Source organism: Manis javanica, chromosome 10, assembly GCF_040802235.1.
Source record: "Manis javanica isolate MJ-LG chromosome 10, MJ_LKY, whole genome shotgun sequence".
NCBI classification, from domain to species: Eukaryota; Metazoa; Chordata; class Mammalia; order Pholidota; family Manidae; genus Manis; species Manis javanica.
In genome coordinates, this window is record NC_133165.1 from 36225740 (window position 1) to 36243398 (window position 17659).

Consider the following 17659-nt stretch of genomic DNA (forward strand, 5'->3'; position numbering starts at 1 on the left):
ACCTCGGCCCAGCCACGGCCACTGGGGCCAGGTCTGGCCGGACCAGGAGGCCTTGGGAACTGGTACAGACCAAAAGCTGGTCAGGGTCAGAGAAAGGTGCCCGGAAGGGAGCGGGTAGGCGGGTGGCACCCAGGCCCGGGATGTGGTTAGGCCACAGGCAGCTGCTTCCCAAAAACCAGAATAGACTGGGGCTTACACAACCTGCAGCCCAGACAATCTGGCTGCCCTCTCCCTGGCAGCTGTGCCAGGATTTCCAGCATCCCCCATTCCTGCCTCCACTCTGAGCCTACCTTCTGACCTCTGCTAAGACCCTCTTAGCCCCTTGCCCCACTCCTGGGCTCTGCCCTTGAGGTCCCACTGGTTGGCCTTCCAACAAACCAACTGATCTCTGACCCACTGACCTCCTGAGCCCTCTCACCTCTGATTCACCCCCTGCCCTCCTGTCACCCTGGGGCTTCTCCCCATCCCAGACTTCCTCCCCTAGGAACCCCACCCTTTCGCTCCCCACACTTGCTATTACTGCCCCCCACCCCCGCCCTGCCTCCATGGCCCCAGAAGAGCTGGTAACCGGAGCAGACAGGAGTGCCCAGGGCGGGGATGGGGAAGGCGGCCTCACAAGCCAGGATGAGCTCAGTGGGAGGCTGCTTCCTGGGCCCTGCTCACACCCCCGCAGTCCCCGCCACTGTCTCGAGACCCATCCCACCGGAGCCCCTGTTTTGCTTCCCCTGAATGTGACAGAAACTCAGTTTCACAATCTCCTGTGGGAGCACTCCCTCCCCCAACACCCTCACCCTACCGCCAGGCCAGCCTGGGGACAGGGCACGAGGCCCGCTCTCCTCCCCCTGCCTTCAACCTCTGCCTGAGCCCTAACTGCTGTGCCCTGTGTGTCCACATTGCAGATTTCTTCACCAGCTATCACCCCCCACAGACGCCCACGTCTTCAAACTTCCCAGAGCCCCCCAGCTTTGGCCCCATGGCTGACCCCTTCTTTAGCAGTGGGACCCTGGGCTCGGAGGTGCCCCCTGCCTCTTCAGGCATGACCCATCTCTCAGGGCATGACCACCTGCAGGTGAGCTCACCCCCTCTTGCCCATCCCCGCCCAGCTCAGCTGCCACGTCCAGGGCTCAGGATGCATTCAAGGTACTCCCTGGCTGAGGGGGACTGGTGTGGGGGAGAGACCCATCTCTGCCCCCCGAGAAGGCACAATTCAGTTGGGGAGGAAAAGCCCTTGTGAAGCCAGCTGGATAAGATCGTTGTGGGAGGGAGGCTGAGGGCAGGTGAGCATGGAGCAGGGCACCACTGAGACCTGGGTTGCTTTGGAAGGCTTCTTGGAGAAGGGGGTGTTCTGGGCTTTAGTGACCAGTACAGAAGAAGAAACCAGAAGAGGGCAGGCCAGATGGGAGAAGTGGGACCGAGTGCATGGAGGCAGAAAGCTGGACATGTGTGTTTAGGAAACAGTGGACCTACCATTTTGGTTCAGGAACTCCTAGGTTCAATCCAGATATTGCCTCCCTGCTGCTGGGCAGATGCCTTTTTCCTCCATGATGGGGCTTTTCAGGCACTATTGTAATTCACTGTTGTGAAGTCTGTCTCCTCAACGAGACTAGGTTGGAAGGGCTCTGTTTTGCCTGCTACTGCATCCTCCGTAACTGGCACAGGTCAAACACATTAATAATACTGGGTAAATGGTGGCCCAGTGACTGAGCAGGTGAATGAATGAAGGAATGTATGGGTGGATGAGTGTGTTGGTGACTGGATAGATGGTTTGCAGATGGGGTAGATTTTCCATGGGTTGGTGAGTATATGCATATATATGTGTATAGGCATATATATTATCTCAATTGGTAGGTGAGTGGTTAAGTGGATGGATGGATGGGCTAGTGCATGGATTCATAGATGATAGTTTTATGGATCAATGAATGGATTGGTGGCTGGATAAATGCCTGGTGAATGTACAGATGGTAGATACATGGGTGGATTATGGATGGGGTGGTGGGTGAATGAAGTATAGATGGTTGGATGGATTACTGAATGGACTCATACGTGGTGGGATAGTGGAGAGATAGATAAATGAGCTAGCCCATAGGTGAGAGTACAAATAGGTAGGTGAATGGAGTATGGATGGATGGATGGGTTAGTGATGGGTTGGTGGATAGATGGATAAGTCATTTAGGAGACTGATACTCTTTGTCATGCCTAATTTGTACATACATGTATCCACTCCTTCCTCTCATTAGGTTATAATTTCCCTTGGTGTGTGTAAGGGACCCCAGGGACCATTTCTCCTGTTTCAGACAGTACCCGGTCCAGAGCTCAGCCAGGGCAGGAGACTGCCTGGGTGGCTGTGAAAGCCAGCTTTTCCCCCTACTCTCTGTTTGTCCCCACAACCAGGCTCGGAGCAGCTGCCCTGGCCCCCTGGATTCCAGTGCCTTCCTGAGCTCTGATTTCCTCCTTCCTGAAGACCCCAAGCCCAAGCTCCCACCCACTGCAGCACCCCCACCCCTCCTCCAATACTCTGCCCCTGCCAAGGGGCCTGGCCTGGAGCCCTGTCTCCCACCCCTCTTCCCTCCCGTGGCTCCTCCCCCTGCTTTGCTGCAGGAAGAGCCTCTCTTCTCTCCCAGATTCTCCTTCCCTACCATCCCTACTGCCCCCGGAGTGTCCCCACTGTCTGCTCCCACAGCCTTCCCACCTACCCCACAGCCAGGCCCAGGCCCTGCCCCTGCCCCTTTCCCAATAGACCTTCTACCCTCAGGATATCTGGAGCCCCCATTTGGGCCTCATGTCACAGTGCCCCAAGGAATGCCGCCCAGAGGCAAGCCCCCCACCCTGTCCCCTAGGGGGCGGAAGCCCAGCCCCCCTGCCTTGGCCCCAGCCACTGCCAGCCCCACTGCCACTGCCGCAGGCAACACCCCCTGCCTCACACAGCTGCTCAGGGCAGGTGAGATGGGGGGGAGCTGGTCAGCAGAGGGGGAGATGGGGACCAAATGCAAAGTGGGGAGCCTGTGGGATCGGAGGGTGAAGGTGAAGGAGCAGGCTCACCTGGAAGGGAAGAGTGTGAGGAATTAGGGACCCAAAAGTGGTCTGGGCTGTGGGAGGGGAGGGGACATGGTGGGGCAGGGCCAGCACCAGCAGCCCTCACCATCTGCCTGTGCACAGCCAAGCCTGAGCAAGCCCTGGAACGGCCACTCGCATCCAGTGCCCTTCTCCAGCCCCCAGAGTCCCCGGTAAGATGGCAGGCACTGGGAGAGGAGGGTGAGCCCAGGGGCTTCACCCCAACTCTCCTCCCTTCTCCACCCCAGCAGGAGATGGTCCCTGAATTCCCCTGCACCTTCTTACCCCCAACCCCAGCCCCCATATCTCCCTGGCCACCTCCAGGCCCAGCTACTCTGGCCCTTCCCAGGCCCCTGATTGTCCCCAAAGTGGAGCGGCTCTCTCCCCCAGCACCCAGCGGTAAAGAGGGCTTGCAGGGACTGGGGACTCTTGGGGTTGGAGGGAGGGGAAGAAAAAAGGGAGGGGGCGCTATATCTGGAGCCAAGATAAGAGGGATAGGGCAAGGAGAACCTGTATCTGTCTGTTTGTGGGTCTGTCTGTCCCTGCCACAGGTGGTGAGCAGAGGCTTTCTGGGGAGCTCAGTTCCATGCCAGGCCCTGGGACTCTGCGTGTGCATGTCTCTCCCCCTCAACCCATCCTAAGCAGGGGCCGTCAAGACAGCAACAAGGTGGCACCCTCCCTCCTCCCTAAGATCCGCTGGCTACCCCCAGTTCCTCCCACGCTCCTTCCTAGGCTCACCCCGCTCTCTGCCCCCACAAGACTGAGAACCGGCGCATCACACACATCTCTGCAGAGCAGAAGCGGCGCTTCAACATCAAACTGGGATTTGACACCCTGCACGGGCTGGTGAGCACGCTCAGCATCCAGCCCAGCCTCAAGGTGAGCTGCCAGCACAGGCTGGCACCCCCAGAGCCACGGGGTCCCTTCGTGAGCCCCCTCCCCAAGACCAAACCCCAGTGCCTCCATGGGTCCCGGGGTAGGGCCACATCTAGGAGCCCACACTGGAGATACCCACAGGTTAGCAAGGCAAGCACCCTGCAGAAGACGGCCGAGTACATCGCCATGCTGCAGCAAGAGCGTGCAGCCATGCAGGAGGAGGCCCAGCAGCTGCGGGACCAGATAGAGGAGCTCAACGCTGCCATTACGTAGGCAGGGGACCTGCGTGTGCTGGGGCAAGGGGCACATGCCGCCTGACCCCCGGTCCCTGACCTGCCCCATGCCTCCAGCCTGTGCCAGCAGCAGCTGCCTGCTACTGGGGTGCCCATCACACACCAGCGTTTCGACCAGATGCGAGACATGTTTGATGAGTACGTCCGCACCCGGACCCTGCACAACTGGAAGTTCTGGGTAGTATCCTCACTGGTCCAGGGGCAGGGTGACTGCTGCAGCCAGACCAGGCTGTGCCTGACCCAGGACTCGGCTCCACAGGCCATCCAGGGCCTCAGGGCTGCTCCCAGGGGAGGGAGCTCTCATTCTGGCCCCTCCTCCCAGACCCTTGGAAGCTTGGCCAGCAGAACTGCTCAGTGATGAGCTGGGAGCAGAGGCAAACTGAGGGAGGAGCCCCTGGGTGAGGGGACCACAGCCCTGCCCACAGGAAGTCCCAAGGGTAGTTTGGGAGAAGCTGAACAACTCAGTGGTGGGAGTGGGGCAGGCCCTAGAGGAGACAGGGACCCTCTCACTCCCTCACCTGGTCAAGCTTTTAACAGAGCTGGGGAAGGAAGCCCAGGGATGGGGCATATTCTAGCCCAGGATGAGGGCCATGGAGGAGCTGGGAAGGGGGCTGAAAGCCAGAGAGCTGGGTGGGCCTCAGCAGGAGGGGAGGGCAGCTGCCATGGAGGCCTCAGGGTTCTAGGCTCCACAGTGGCCAGGCCCTCCTCCTGGTTTGAGCCAGGTGTCAGGGCTACACGTGAGCTGAGTGAGGGTACCAGCTGAACAACAGTCCTGCTCCTTGACCTGGGCCCAGTTCAGTATCCTCATTCGGCCTCTGTTTGAGTCCTTCAATGGGATGGTGTCCACAACAAGCTTGCAGAGCCTCCGCCAGACCTCACTGGCCTGGCTGGACCAGTATTGCTCCCTGCCTGCTCTCCGGCCAAGTACGTGAGCCATCTGCCTGCCCACTGGAATGTCCAGGCCACAGGACAGAGGGTTCCACTCTGCTGAGACCCCAGCCAGGTCCGGCCTGCCTTCAAAACAGCCTAGGGTTTGGGCCAGCCCATCACGGCCCCGGGATGGTCCTCTGGCTACCAGGACACCTGTAGACAGAGGGCCAGGAAGGGACTGACAGTCTTACCAGCTAGTCCCTCCCCAATCCCCTTGTCTTCAGCACCCAAGGGTAAGGCCTTGACCCCAGAGGTCTCTTCCTCTCTCCTTCTTCCCAGCTGTCCTGAACTCCCTTCGCCAGCTGAGCACTTCTACCAGTATCCTGACGGACCCGGGCCGTATACCCGAGCAAGCTGCACGGGCAGTCACAGAGGGCTCCCCTGGCAAACCTTTATAGGGCTGGACGGACCCTGCTGTTCACCCAGCTGCCCAGGGGCTGCTTTCCCTGGGCAACTTCTAGACAGTCCCCTCCTGCTTGAGGCCCTGGCTGTTCCCTTTCCTGAGGCTCAAGCAGGGCCCAAGTCTCTTCCTACCTCCCCTCAGCCAGGAAGAGCTGAGTTCTGGTCCCTGCTCTACCAGCGACTAATGCTGTGGCCTGGGGGACTCTTACTCCCTCTTTGGGCCTCTGTTTTTCAGCCTGCAAAATGGGGATGGGGAAGCTTAAACCAGAAGAAGATCCCAAGGTCTTAGTGACTATGACACTTGGTGGCCTAAGCTGGCAACTCAGGGAGATGGAAGGAGGAGCGGGATGATCCTGTTTGGCCACTACTCTCACCTGCTCCCCAACAGATAGGGCACAGGCCTCTGTTTTCAAGTGGAGAAGCAGAAAAGGTTTCCTCTCTCTCTCCTTCGGAGAGCCTGGGGAGCTGCAGGATGGCATCCCTGGGTGAGACCAATAAGGTCTGGTCCCAGGAGAGCAGGGCAGGGGTTGGCCAAACCAGGGCAGCCATCTTGTATGTGTGTGTGTGTATGTGTGTGCGTATATTTTATAAAGAATTATTGACCAATAAGAACAACTGCTGGGGACTGTCAGCATGTCTCTCTGTGTGGGTTGGAGAGAGCCATTTGGCAGTGAGAGGTATCCTTGAAAGGACCTTAGCTTTTCCCATAAGCTGGAAGCCACTGGGGGTTTTGAGTAGGAGAGGGACAAGATCAGATGTAACTTTTAAATAGGATCCCTCTGGGTGTTGAGAACACAGTGGGGCAAGGGCAGAGGCAGGGATGCCAGTTTAAGGCTGTTGCTGTCATCCAGGCAAGAGAGGACTGGCACTCATCCTAGAAATCCTCCCTCTGCAGCCAGGAGAAAATTCAGGGAGGCTTGCCACCTTCTAACTAGGAAGAGGGCAGAGCTGGGACCAAGGAGTGGAAGTGACAGGGCCTCCCACTGGGATCACCCAGAAGGAGAAGGTGCTGCAGCAGGGCTGGAGTGACCTCCCCATTCTGTGAGCTATACAGGCAGAGCATCCCTCCTCCGGCTGCTAGGTTGGGATGTCTTAGAAGAAACCGATACTTCAGATGGGCAATTGGGGAAATGGCCTCAATACTTCAGTGATCCATGTAACAAATATTTCCTGAGGGCCTACTGTGTGCCAGGCCATGGGCTCAGCCCGGGGGATTCTGTTCCCTGCTGGAGCCCCCTCCCTGTGGAGCTGACCTTCCAACCTGATGACTCTGACCTCTCACATCTCAGCACTTCCAGAGACATATGCAGGGAGTATCAGCACGAAGTCTTCCTAGGGCTTTTACTTTCCTTCATTCATGTAGAATAACAACTGTAACAACTGTGGTAACTTACCTAGTGTTTACTGCATGCCATGCACCTTTCTAAGCACTTCATGTGTATAACCCACTCAATCCTCACACGGCCTACCTCTACAGGCCAGTTGTCAGGATTTAATGGGAAATATAAAGCACTTAAAACAAATGCCTGGCATGTAACATTGTGTAAGAGTTATCATAATTATCACCTCCATTTTACAGATGAAAAATTGAGGCACAGACAAAGATAATTACCAGGATACCCACCTGGACTGACTCTAGTCTCCACTTTTAGTCACTACTCATCACTGTGCGGGTGACAGGGCCACCCAGGCTTTAAGTGCCATTTGCTGCTGCAGACAGAGGTTTGAAGTGGCTCTTTGAAAGGTAAAAGCCTGGCAGTTTGCGCTCTGCTGTTTTCACCCACTCATACCTGCCGGGAAGGTCCCCATAATACACCCCTTTGACCGTGTGTCCTTTTCTAGATGCCACCTTCTCTTGAGTTGTCTACACTTGCTCTCTCTTCCTCCTGCCCTTCCTCCTTCCTCCCAGCTCCTGCCTTTGGCCTCTTCCTCCCCCTTCCATCCCAGCCTCACCCCTGCACTGCCTCTGCTCTCACTGAGGTCACTTGACTCCCTCTTTGCCAAATCCAGTGACCACTCTGCAGTGCTGTTCTTGCCTCCCCCCTGCCCAACTCCCAGCCCTTGGACCTCCTTCTTGAGCCACCCTGTCCCTGAGAATCCAGAATTCACCCCAGGCTCTCCTTCCCCCTCCCCGACAGTGCCTTCCCAGATTCTGCGGGACCCTCTTCCTCCGCCTGTCCCTTCCTCAGCCCACTTCCCTTCTCACTGGCAAGCCCTGAGTGATGCCCTCCTTTTCAGCCTTTCTGCTGAGGACCCTCTATTCTGTATCCACCCTGCTCTCCCCCTACAGCTACACAACCACACATCTGACTGCCACCCAGACCTGTCCCTCTGAGTGTTCCTTGAAAGGGCCAAAACAGAACCCATAACTTCCAAGACTGTGGCCCACAGTCTTCCCTGTTAAGCCTGTTCCACTCCATGTTCCCCAATCCCAGGAAAGGTGCCCCCATCCAGAGACTTGTGCAAGTTAGGAGCAGTTATCTTTGACTACTCCCCAGGCCCACTGCCCTGTGGTATGTTACCAAGGCCTGACCAGGTGACTTGTAAGCATCGATCCCCACGTCCACTACTATGGTCCAACACAACATCACCCTTTTACATATACTTTTGCATTAGCCTCCTGTATCCCTTACAGCTGCTCCTCAAACTTAAATGTGTGTTTGAATAACTTGGCAGGGAGGCTTCAAAAATCTTCATGACCAAATCCAGTCTAGACCAATCATATCAGAACCCCTGGATGTGGAGTTTAAACATCAGCATTTTTAAAGTAATTCCAGTATGCAGCCAAGGTTAAGAACCACTGTAATAGAAGCTTTGAGCTGCAAATAACATGGTTGGGGCTCAAGCTATTTAAATAAGCACTTCTTAAACTTAAGTGTGCATCAAAATCACTTTGCGGGCTTGTTAAAATACAAATTCCTGGGCGCCTACTTCCAGAGTTTGTGAGTCAGCAGTTCTGAGATGGAGTCTAAGAATTTGCATTCCTAATGATGCTGGTCCAGGGTCCACACTGAGAATGTTGGTCTAGACTGGATTTGGTCATGAAGATTTTTTAAAGCCCCCCCTCCCAAGTTATTCAAACACACATTCAAGTTTGAGGAGCAGCTGTTAAGGGATACACCACTTCAGCAGTGAGGAAATTTCACCTACCATAGAGGCCAGAGGCAGGGAGGGCTCTGATCAATGCAAGGTGGATCTTCAATTGCAAATTGAGGTTGTCTTCCCATTGTTTCTTTGGCTCCTGCTTCCCTCTCATGAGGCCAGGTTTCTGAGCAGATGTTCCAGGTGTTTTATGCCTGGGCTCTACTACCCCTCCAGCCTCATTTCTCTATATACCTTTCTTTCACATTCCAAAGAGTCCTGAACCTCTAGTGGTCCTTTGGATGCATCATTCTGCTTTACCATTGCAAGCCATAATCAGCCCATGAGGGAGGCAGGCCTCAGCTTTTCCATCCTCCTCCCACTGCATCTTTTCCTCAGGATCATTTGCAACACTCCCCCAGACAGGCTGGCAATGTCACTCTCTTCTAAGTAGAAATAAGTTACTTCTACCTGCACACCTTTGCCCATGCCTTGTTTCCCACCCAGAATTCCTTCCTACCCTCCACGTCACCTAAATATCTACCCCTGAAGGTACAGACAAGCCTCACCGTCCCTCAGAATCCACTGGGGAATGTCCCTTCTTGGCCTGCCCAGCTTTCCCGGTCCTGCCTTGTGTCATTTGTTGGCCTTGGCTTCCAACTGGGCTCTACAACACTTGAGGGTAAGAACTAGGCTGTACCCCAGTGGAGAGGCGAGGTGGGAAGTGTGTGGATCTTGGAATATAGCAGACCCCAGGTTGAGTCTGGGTTCGGTCCCTTGTTTCCTTGATCACCTTGGGTTAGGTACTTAATTTGAGCCTAGCTTTTTTCATCTGCTTCAAGTTATTTTATAGCATCTCCTGTCTTAAAGGCCACTCTAAAGATCAGCTGAACTCATGATGTGAGAGAACCTTGTAGCTTCAACTGAGCAGCCCACAGCTGAGCCCTACTCTTGCTTCTCCTTGTCCCCACATCAGTAGATTGGAATTACAGACCTGCATGAGTCCCCAGGCATGCTTTACATGTATGAATAGTGTCACTTAATGAGCACTTCCTAGAGCATCATCAGTCTGCTAATCTGTAGGACAAGAATGTGAGAAGATTAAATGCAGAGCTCCTGGAGCATTAAATGCCACATGCAAAATGTTTTATGAATGAAATTCTTTAAAATATAGCTTTGTCTCTAGGTCACGTGAAGTGGTTCATGGCTGGACCTGCATTTCTAATAGCAAATTAAGGAGGAAAAGCCCCAGAATATTCTAGACACCCCTTCCCAATCCTCCCCACCCTATTGTCCACAGCTGAGTCCATGCCAATCTCCACCTCCCCAGTACAAAAAAGGTAATGAGGTCCCTCCATTTGTTCTCTGATTGGATCTGTGTCCTCATCCGACGTTGCAGGTGTGTCTGTCTTCTAGCCTCTGGAGCAGCCTCTCCAAAGGCTAAAGGGCCTGCCCTGTTGGGAGATGCGCCCTGACCCTGGTATTTTGTCTCCTTCTGGGTTGCGGGGCTGGGCGACCCACAGATCACACCTGTTCTGGAAACATTCCTTCCCCAGTCAAGTGGGTCTAATCCAGATTCTATCAGTTAGACTTTCAGAATATATTTTTTGGTGAAATCTGAATAAACTCTCTAGATTGTACTCATGCCAATTTCCTGGTTTTGATGTTGCACTATAGTTATGTGGGATGTTACCACTGAGGGAAACTGGATGAAGGGTACACAGAACCTTATTGCTTTTTTTCTTTTTCAGTTCCCTGTGAATCTATAATTATTTCAAAATAAAAAAAATGTCTTGATAAAATCTGCTTTTCAAGCTCCTTTCCACACCCTTGGGCACTCCTAGGTCCAGGCCCTGTCACCTCCCTCTTGGCTCCTTGCAACCACCTCCTGGTTTTCCTTCTGTTTTTGATCTTGACACACACTGGTCCATCCACAGAACCTGCAAGACACGGGTTGTGCCCTAGCTTGCGCTGTAATAACCAGTGGCAGGTCCTTTCTGCTTATTGGATTGAGCTAGTGCTGAAGGACCTCCAGAACTTTCCAATTATCTGCTGCTTTCTATGTGGTTTATGCCTTGGTTTTCCACAGCACTCCTCCTTCTCAGATTTTTGCTGAAGCTGCTCCACATCCCAGTCCCAGGACTACCCTTTCCGTACTCCATTAACATAAAGCCCATCAAAATTTCCCCTGATGCTGGCTTTCCCGCCTCGCCTCCTTGAAAGGGTCCAGTGTGATGATGGCTGGAACAACTTTTAATAAACGACTATTAGTCAATTATTCAAGGGGAAGTCTGAGCTGAGCCTGTAGATCTGGTCCCCAAACCTTTCCGACAAGCCAGACTAAGGGCCAGGCCAGGCCCCGCCCCTCGAGAGGCTCCAGGGGTCCGGCTCCGCCCCATGGGGCGCTCCAACAACCCTCGGGACGTCCAACGGCCGGTCCAACCCCGCGTGCGTGCGCGGCCCCGCGGAGACGTGCAGACGCCCGTGTCGTCCGAGGCTGAGGTGGCAGCGGCCCTGCGAATATGGAGCTACCGCAGATGCCGGAGTTGATGGGGCTGTCGCTCTTGCTCGGGCTGCTGGCGCTGATGGCGACGGCGGCAGTAGCGCGGGGGTGGCTGCGCGCGGAGGAGGAGACGTGCGGCCGGTCCGCCGGTAAGTGCGGCGGCAGGGTAGGGGCGGCCTGCGGGGCCCTCGTCCCCGGGCTCCCTGTTCCGACCTCTGGTTTGGGGCTGCTAGGGTGCCGAAGACCCCTGGGCCTCAGTTTCTCCTCTTGTGAAATGAGCTTCGCTTCCCGAGACGAGATGTCGCCTCGCCGGGCTGGTCGCGTCCCTTCGGGAGGTCAAGTGAGAACCAGGGTCCCGCACTGCTGCTTTCCTTCTGAGCCCCAGCTTCTCCCCAGGGTTGCTTCGGGAACGCATGTAAACTCTCAAGCGTGCTACACTTGTTCGTTATTTTATGAAAATCGGGGAGATGGACCTTCCATTTGTAAGCATCCCCACTGGTTCCCCAGCATGCAGGAACATATATCCAGTACCTACGACCTCAGCAGGCTCTGGGGTCTTTTCCGTTAGGGAGTCCACTGTCGGGTAAGGGAACAAAACATCTGAAAATGGAAGTGAAAAATAGAGTCTAATAGGTTTCGTAGAAGAGGTCAGTACTAGAAGCAGGAAATCTAGAGGTGGGAATAGTATCAGTCCTGCTTTTTCGGGGAGGGGGTCTGTTCTAGGATACCTGCACTGAGTAGGGAATACATGAGATGGGGTCTTAAAGCATAGGTATGTAAGAATTTGGCTGGGGGCCAGGGAGGGAAGAAGAACGTTTTTGGCAGTGTCAGCGTACAGGAAGGACGGGGTCCTGAAACAAAATTTGGTGTGACTCCGCTGTCAGGGGAGTGGGCGGGCCTGTGAGACAGGTAGGGGAGGTAAGCAGAGGGCAGATTGTGGCCATCTTTGTATGTGGCCCTCAGGAGTGTTTTCCTGTAGGAATTGGGGTGCATCTGCAGTGATCTAACATTAGCCGACTTTGTGCCTGGCCTGATTCTCAATTAAATTAGCTATCTTATGCAAGTGACTGGCAGCATTCCCAGCACAGGGTAGGTGCACAACATATGTTGCCTGCTTCTCAACCCTGAGTTCTCAGGGAGTCCTTTGAGCGTTTAATGCTTGTGTTGGGTACTCTGCTTGTCATTTTGTATACATTATCCAGTTCTCACAACTTGTCTTCAAGGAAACCAAAGTCCAGATAAATTGTGTAACTTACCCAAGGCCAGGGCTGCCAGATTTGGTTGTGTACATTATTCCCTATGGAGGGATGTCTGGCCAAGGACCCACACTCCACTGGTGGTGCTATGTAACCACTGAGCTGTGCCATCCCAGAGAGGGTGCTTTTTCTATTTTGCATCAAGGTCTTACATGGACTAACAGCCAGCAGCCTCCTAGAGATCACCCAGTGGTAAAGAAAATCCAAACCCAGGTCTGATGCTAAAGCCTCTGTTTTTGCCCACGTAACTTGCTCTTCTCGAGGACAGGGACTGAATCTGGCCATCTTTTTTATGCTCCACTAAATGCCTGGCCCATTGAGGTGGTCAGAAAATGCTTGCTGAGTGAATGAATGGATGGATGACATGGCTCTTCCTTATAGGCCAAAAAGCAAATGGATTTCCACTTGACAAGTCCTTGAAATCCAAGAAGCAGAAACAGAATCAGCGGATTCGCAAGGAGAAGCCTCAGAAACACAACTTCACTCATCGCCTCCTGGCAGCAGCACTGAAGGTACGCGTACCCTTGCACAACACACTTCTACAAAAACACAGCCCTGTAGACTCTGCCTTTGCAGGATTCTGTGCGTGTTACAAATCCCTCTGCCTCTGACCAAAATCAGTAGGGATGCTCCATTCTCTCTCTCCTCATCCCATGTTAATCCAGGCAACAGGGCCCTGGAGTCTGGCTGCAGATTGGGCTGCCCCATCTGTTCAAGGGGTCCCTGTTCACACTCCTGCAACCCTTCCTCCAGAGCCACAGTGGGAACATATCTTGCATGGACTTTAGCAGCAATGGCAAGTACCTAGCTACCTGTGCAGATGATCGCACTGTCCGCATCTGGAGCACCAAGGATTTCCTGCAGCGGGAGCACCGCAGCATGAGAGCCAATGTGGAGTTGGACCATGCCACCCTGGTGCGCTTCAGCCCTGACTGCAGGTGGGCCAGGGTGGAGACTCAGGTTTGCCTGCAGAAGCCCAGCCCCAGACTTAGGTCACTCCCATACTTGGTTTGGGATGGTGAGGGGGCACCCAGGGTCTCCCTTGGGGTGGCAAGGAGCATCCTGACAATTTGAGCACTCCCTGGGGCTCCCTGGAGAGCTTTACAGCAGCTACACAGTGAGGAAACAGAGAGGTAACGGTCTTTACTACTTGGGAGGTACAAAGCCTGGCTTCCAGATTAGCCTTGGAGTTATAGAAAACTAGTTTTAGAGAAACCAGTCCTAGAGAAACTAAAAGAGCCAAAACTATGACAGTCCTATCTTCCAAGGAGTTTTTAAGAGATTTGAACCAAGGGGTGAAGTTGTAGGGCTGAACTGTAGGGCATGAAAGGAGATCTTGATTTTCCCCAGAGCCTAGCATGGGACCTGGCCCATGTAGGCCTCCATGTCAAAGTCAGTGAGTGACTTATTTGCTGTCTCTAGAGCCTTCATCATCTGGCTGGCCAATGGAGACACCCTCCGGGTCTTCAAGATGGCCAAGAAAGAGGATGGGGGCTATACCTTTACGGCCATCCCAGAGGATTTTCCTAAAAAGCACAAGGCACCCATCATCAACATCGGCATTGCCGACACAGGTAAGAGGCATTCAGAGGGTGGAGCTTGCCCAAGGCCATGGGGATGCCCCAGTTACGTTTGCTGAATGAGTTAATACTGCCTGAGAGTTAGGCTCAGTGCCAGCTTGACAAACAGACTCTGCCTCTGGGCTCCCCTGGAGTCCTTGGAGCCACACCAGGTCCCCAGAGGAGGTAGATAAAAGCCACAGTCTTTAGCAAAGTCTTATCTGTGGTGACCCCTGGCCCAGGAGGGGAGCGTGGATACTTGGGGCAGCAGAAGCCTTAAAAATGTCTCCTAGGAGGATGACAGTTGGTCAGGTCATTGACCTTAGCTCATGTCACTCCTCAGGAAAGTTCATCATGACCGCTTCCAGTGACACAACTATCCTCATCTGGAATCTGAAAGGTCAGGTGCTGTCTACCATCAACACCAACCAGATGAACAATACACATGCTGCTATATCCCCTTGTAGCAGGTGAGGAAGGAGGGGCTTTGGCATATCATCTGGGATGGGCAGAAGTTGGGGCTGGAAGCCAGGGACAAAGCAGAGAGCCGGCTTCAAATAATGGAACCCATATGGTGTGGAATCAGGATGTCTAGATTCAAGCCCTTAGTCTCTATTCATCTCTAGTTTTTAAAAGGTTGGGGTGGGGGTACTATGTAACCTATAACATGGCTCTGTGGATGAACTGATGTCATGTTATCAAAGAAGTTTTAAAAGATACAGTGTTATTTAGCTAGGATTATTAACTTTCTCAGAAAGGAGGGTCAGTAGGTTTGCAGAAACAAGATGCCCTTAAAATTAAGTTTTAAAGGAACCTGGATTATATGGCAGGTTTGTGGCCTCGTGTGGTTTCACCCCAGATGTAAAAGTTTGGGAAGTCTGCTTTGGGAAAAAAGGGGATTTCCAGGAAGTTGTGCGAGCCTTTGAACTGAAGGGCCACTCGGCAGCTGTCCACTTCTTTGCTTTCTCCAATGACTCTCGGAGGTGAGTGAATCCTTTCAGATCTCTCACCAGTCGCGCTCTGCCCCTCTTGGCAACCAGGGTCCTTGTGCCTATCCCTGTAGCAGCTCCGAAGTGGGTGGGGTGCCGGCCCTCAGCAGGAGGTAGACATGGAGGGGGAGTTGGCTTCCCAACTGGATCCCCTGAGGCTGTCCCAGGACCCTCCCCCACAAGGTGTGTTGGGGCTAGAGCCTTGATTTCCTGTGCTGCAGGATGGCTTCTGTCTCCAAGGATGGTACATGGAAACTGTGGGACACCAATGTGGAATACAAGCAGCAACAGGACCCCTACTTGCTGAGGACAGGCTGCTTTCAAGGGGCGAGCACCATGCCGTGCCGCCTGGCACTCTCCCCTGATGCCCAGGTGTTGGCCTTGGCCAGTGGCAGCAGTATTCATCTCTACAATACACGGCGGGGTGAGGAGGAGGAGTGCTTCGAGCAGGTCCATGGGGAGTGTATCACTGACTTGTCCTTTGACATTACGGGCCGGCTTCTGGCCTCATGTGGGGACCGGGCAGTGCGGCTTTTCCACAACACCCCTGGCCACCGGGCAGTGGTGGAGGAAATGCAGGGCCTCCTGAAGCGGGCCTCCAATGAGAGCACCCGCCAGAGGCTGCAGCAGCAGCTGAGCCAAGCGCGGGAGGCCCTGAAGAGCCTGGGTGCCTTGAAGAAATGACTCTGGGAGGGTGTGGCTGGAAGGAGCTGGCCTGCTCCACCTTCCTTCCCAGGTGCTCCCCGCGGGAACCGTTTTGGAAAGGCTATCCTCCTGTTCTTAATGGTGGCCCATCTCTCCCTTTCCCCATTGAAATTATTCTTGTGTACTTAGATTTCTGTCTTGCTCACTGGTTGTGACTCCTGGCCTTACTTGACCTCCCAGGCTAATGACCAAAGGTGCTTCTCTTGTTCCTGGGCTCACAGGGTAGTTAGGGTCTGTCTTCACCAGTCACTGAGGAGAGTGGTGAAGAGATAAAACGCCCCTGACCTTGTGGCAGTGCACCCTGGTACCCAGAGCAGTCTGTAACTGTGGAGACAGAGCCTGGGGTACCCCTGAGTGTTAGGCAGGGGTGGGAGATGGGGATATCTTTCAGTGACACAGCTGGTATGCTGTCTGGGACAGCTGGTCCAAGCCCAGGCAAAGTGCCTAACTCCTCCGAAAGGTCATTAAGGCATTTCATTCGGTGCCTCAGTTTTTTCATTTGTAAGATGGAGAATAATCCTCTCTTGACCTTACAAGGATGTTGTGAGGACATGAGAGTATAAAGTCTCTAGATTCAAAGAAAAGAGGAAAAGAGTAATGATAGATGTCATCTGTTTTCCAGTATCATTTATTAACTACTGGGGAAAAGTGGGACTCGGTGTAATTTGAAACTGAACTAAAAAACAAACACATCCCTTCACCTTGGGAAGAGAAGTTCCTGGGACTTGATTATACATTTCGTATCTGGTTCTGCTCTCAGTTGTAGGGAGGAATCATAGATTCCCAAGATGGGGCTCCTTTCCTTCAGGAGATTGTAGCCTGTCTGAGGAGTCCTCTTCGGAGTTCACCGAACATTTGAGTGCCTGCTTTGTGCCCAGCACTGCACTAGGCACTGGAGGTAAATATGAATAAGACATGAACCCTGCCATCAAAAATGGCTAGGGGGAGAGAGGTACACATGTCTCTTAGATGCTTTTTGTTAATTTTTTCGTAGCTGTACAAGGCTGTTGTAAAAGTCAAAGACAAGAGGGAGGTTGAAGCAGGACAGAGGCAGTGGAGTTGAAGTTGAAGGGGTAAAGTTGGTAAGAGATGGAGTATACAGAAGTTCAAGTTTTTGGGCTTGAGGACTGCTTGGTTGTGAGAGGTAAAGAAAATGAGGAATCTAGGAAGACTTGAGTCTTGGTCAGATGTATTCAACCGAAATCAAATTCTTGTTTTCCCTAAAACTAGTACCTCCTGTGTCACCCCTAGTGATTATAATTGTTGGAACAAGCCACACCCTCAGAACTATCCTGAATTCGTCCCTTCTTCTCACAACCACTACTACCATCCACTCCATCAGAAAGTTCTTCAGGTTACACGCCAGATACATCCCGAATCTGCCATTCTCTCCACCTTCTCTGTTACCATCCTGGTCCTAGCCAGTCACCTACTGGACTGTAATACAGCTTTCCCCACTGGTCTCCCTGCTCCTCTCGCCTCATTAAATCACTTTTCTACATGGCAGAATGATCTCTGAAAATGTAAACCAGATCACATTGTTCCCAAATGAAAACTCTCCAAAGGCTCCCCATCACACCTGGTAAAATCCAGTTTTTCCTGTGGCCTACAAGGTCCTATGTAATCTGGCTTCTTCCTTCTTCTACGGCCTTGTTACCATTATCCCAGCTATCCCAAACTTGCTCTTCCAAATTTGACCACGCCAAGTTATTTCCAGCCTCTAGGGACACCTGTGCCTATGCTGTTCCTTCTGCTTGGAAGAACTTTTTTCTGTTGGCAGACATGCCATAACACAACTCTCAGTTTCCATTACACCTCAAGAGACCCTCTCTGATCACCCAATCTGAAGTAGCCCTTTCCAGCAATTGTTATCACACCTGTTACATTGGGTTATTTTATTTATTTACTTTTGTGTTACTTAATGCTCTCTGAAATTATCTTGTTTGGATATTTATTTGCTTCAGGGATTGCAGTGTAAATACTTATGGACATCAAGTGGGTAACATAAATGTGT

At 53.1% G+C, this 17659-nt stretch overlaps 2 protein-coding genes across 14 annotated transcripts in view; both read left to right on the forward strand.

Moving 5' to 3' along the window:
• MLXIPL (MLX interacting protein like) overlaps positions 1 to 10435 on the forward strand; it is a 36799-nt gene extending 26364 nt beyond the window's left edge. For 5 of the 11 annotated variants that reach the window (XM_037002736.2, XM_037002734.2, XM_017662621.3 and 2 more), the window contains 8 exons: positions 900 to 1069; positions 2392 to 2938; positions 3157 to 3450; positions 3603 to 3718; positions 3811 to 3930; positions 4069 to 4196; positions 4278 to 4358; positions 5430 to 10435. In XM_037002736.2, the coding sequence (XP_036858631.2) occupies positions 900 to 1069; positions 2392 to 2938; positions 3157 to 3450; positions 3603 to 3718; positions 3811 to 3930; positions 4069 to 4196; positions 4278 to 4358; positions 5430 to 5841 (1868 nt within the window). In that variant the 3' untranslated portion in view covers positions 5842 to 10435. Of the gene's footprint in view, positions 1 to 899; positions 1070 to 2391; positions 2939 to 3156; positions 3451 to 3602; positions 3719 to 3810; positions 3931 to 4068; positions 4197 to 4277; positions 4402 to 5014; positions 5224 to 5429 lie in introns of all 11 variants that reach the window. The other 6 variants (XM_017662642.3, XR_012122204.1, XM_017662609.3 and 3 more) reach the window with 6 other exon arrangements.
• A 436-nt stretch (positions 10436 to 10871) lies between these two features.
• Positions 10872 to 15775, forward strand: TBL2 (transducin beta like 2). 3 transcript variants are annotated; one of them, XM_017662663.3, is made up of 7 exons: positions 10872 to 11285; positions 12774 to 12904; positions 13146 to 13330; positions 13815 to 13966; positions 14295 to 14421; positions 14782 to 14934; positions 15162 to 15775. In XM_017662663.3, exons 1-7 carry the CDS (start codon positions 11156 to 11158, stop codon positions 15622 to 15624), a joined length of 1341 nt encoding a protein of 446 aa, XP_017518152.1. In that variant the 5' UTR covers positions 10872 to 11155; the 3' UTR covers positions 15625 to 15775. The 3 variants fall into 3 exon arrangements, with proteins under 3 accessions (XP_017518152.1, XP_036858632.1, XP_036858633.1); XM_037002737.2 differs by lacking the exon at positions 10872 to 11285 and having other exon boundaries at positions 12776 to 12904; positions 13058 to 13330; XM_037002738.2 differs by lacking the exons at positions 10872 to 11285; positions 12774 to 12904 and having other exon boundaries at positions 13172 to 13307.
• Positions 15776 to 17659: the final 1884 nt, after the last annotated feature.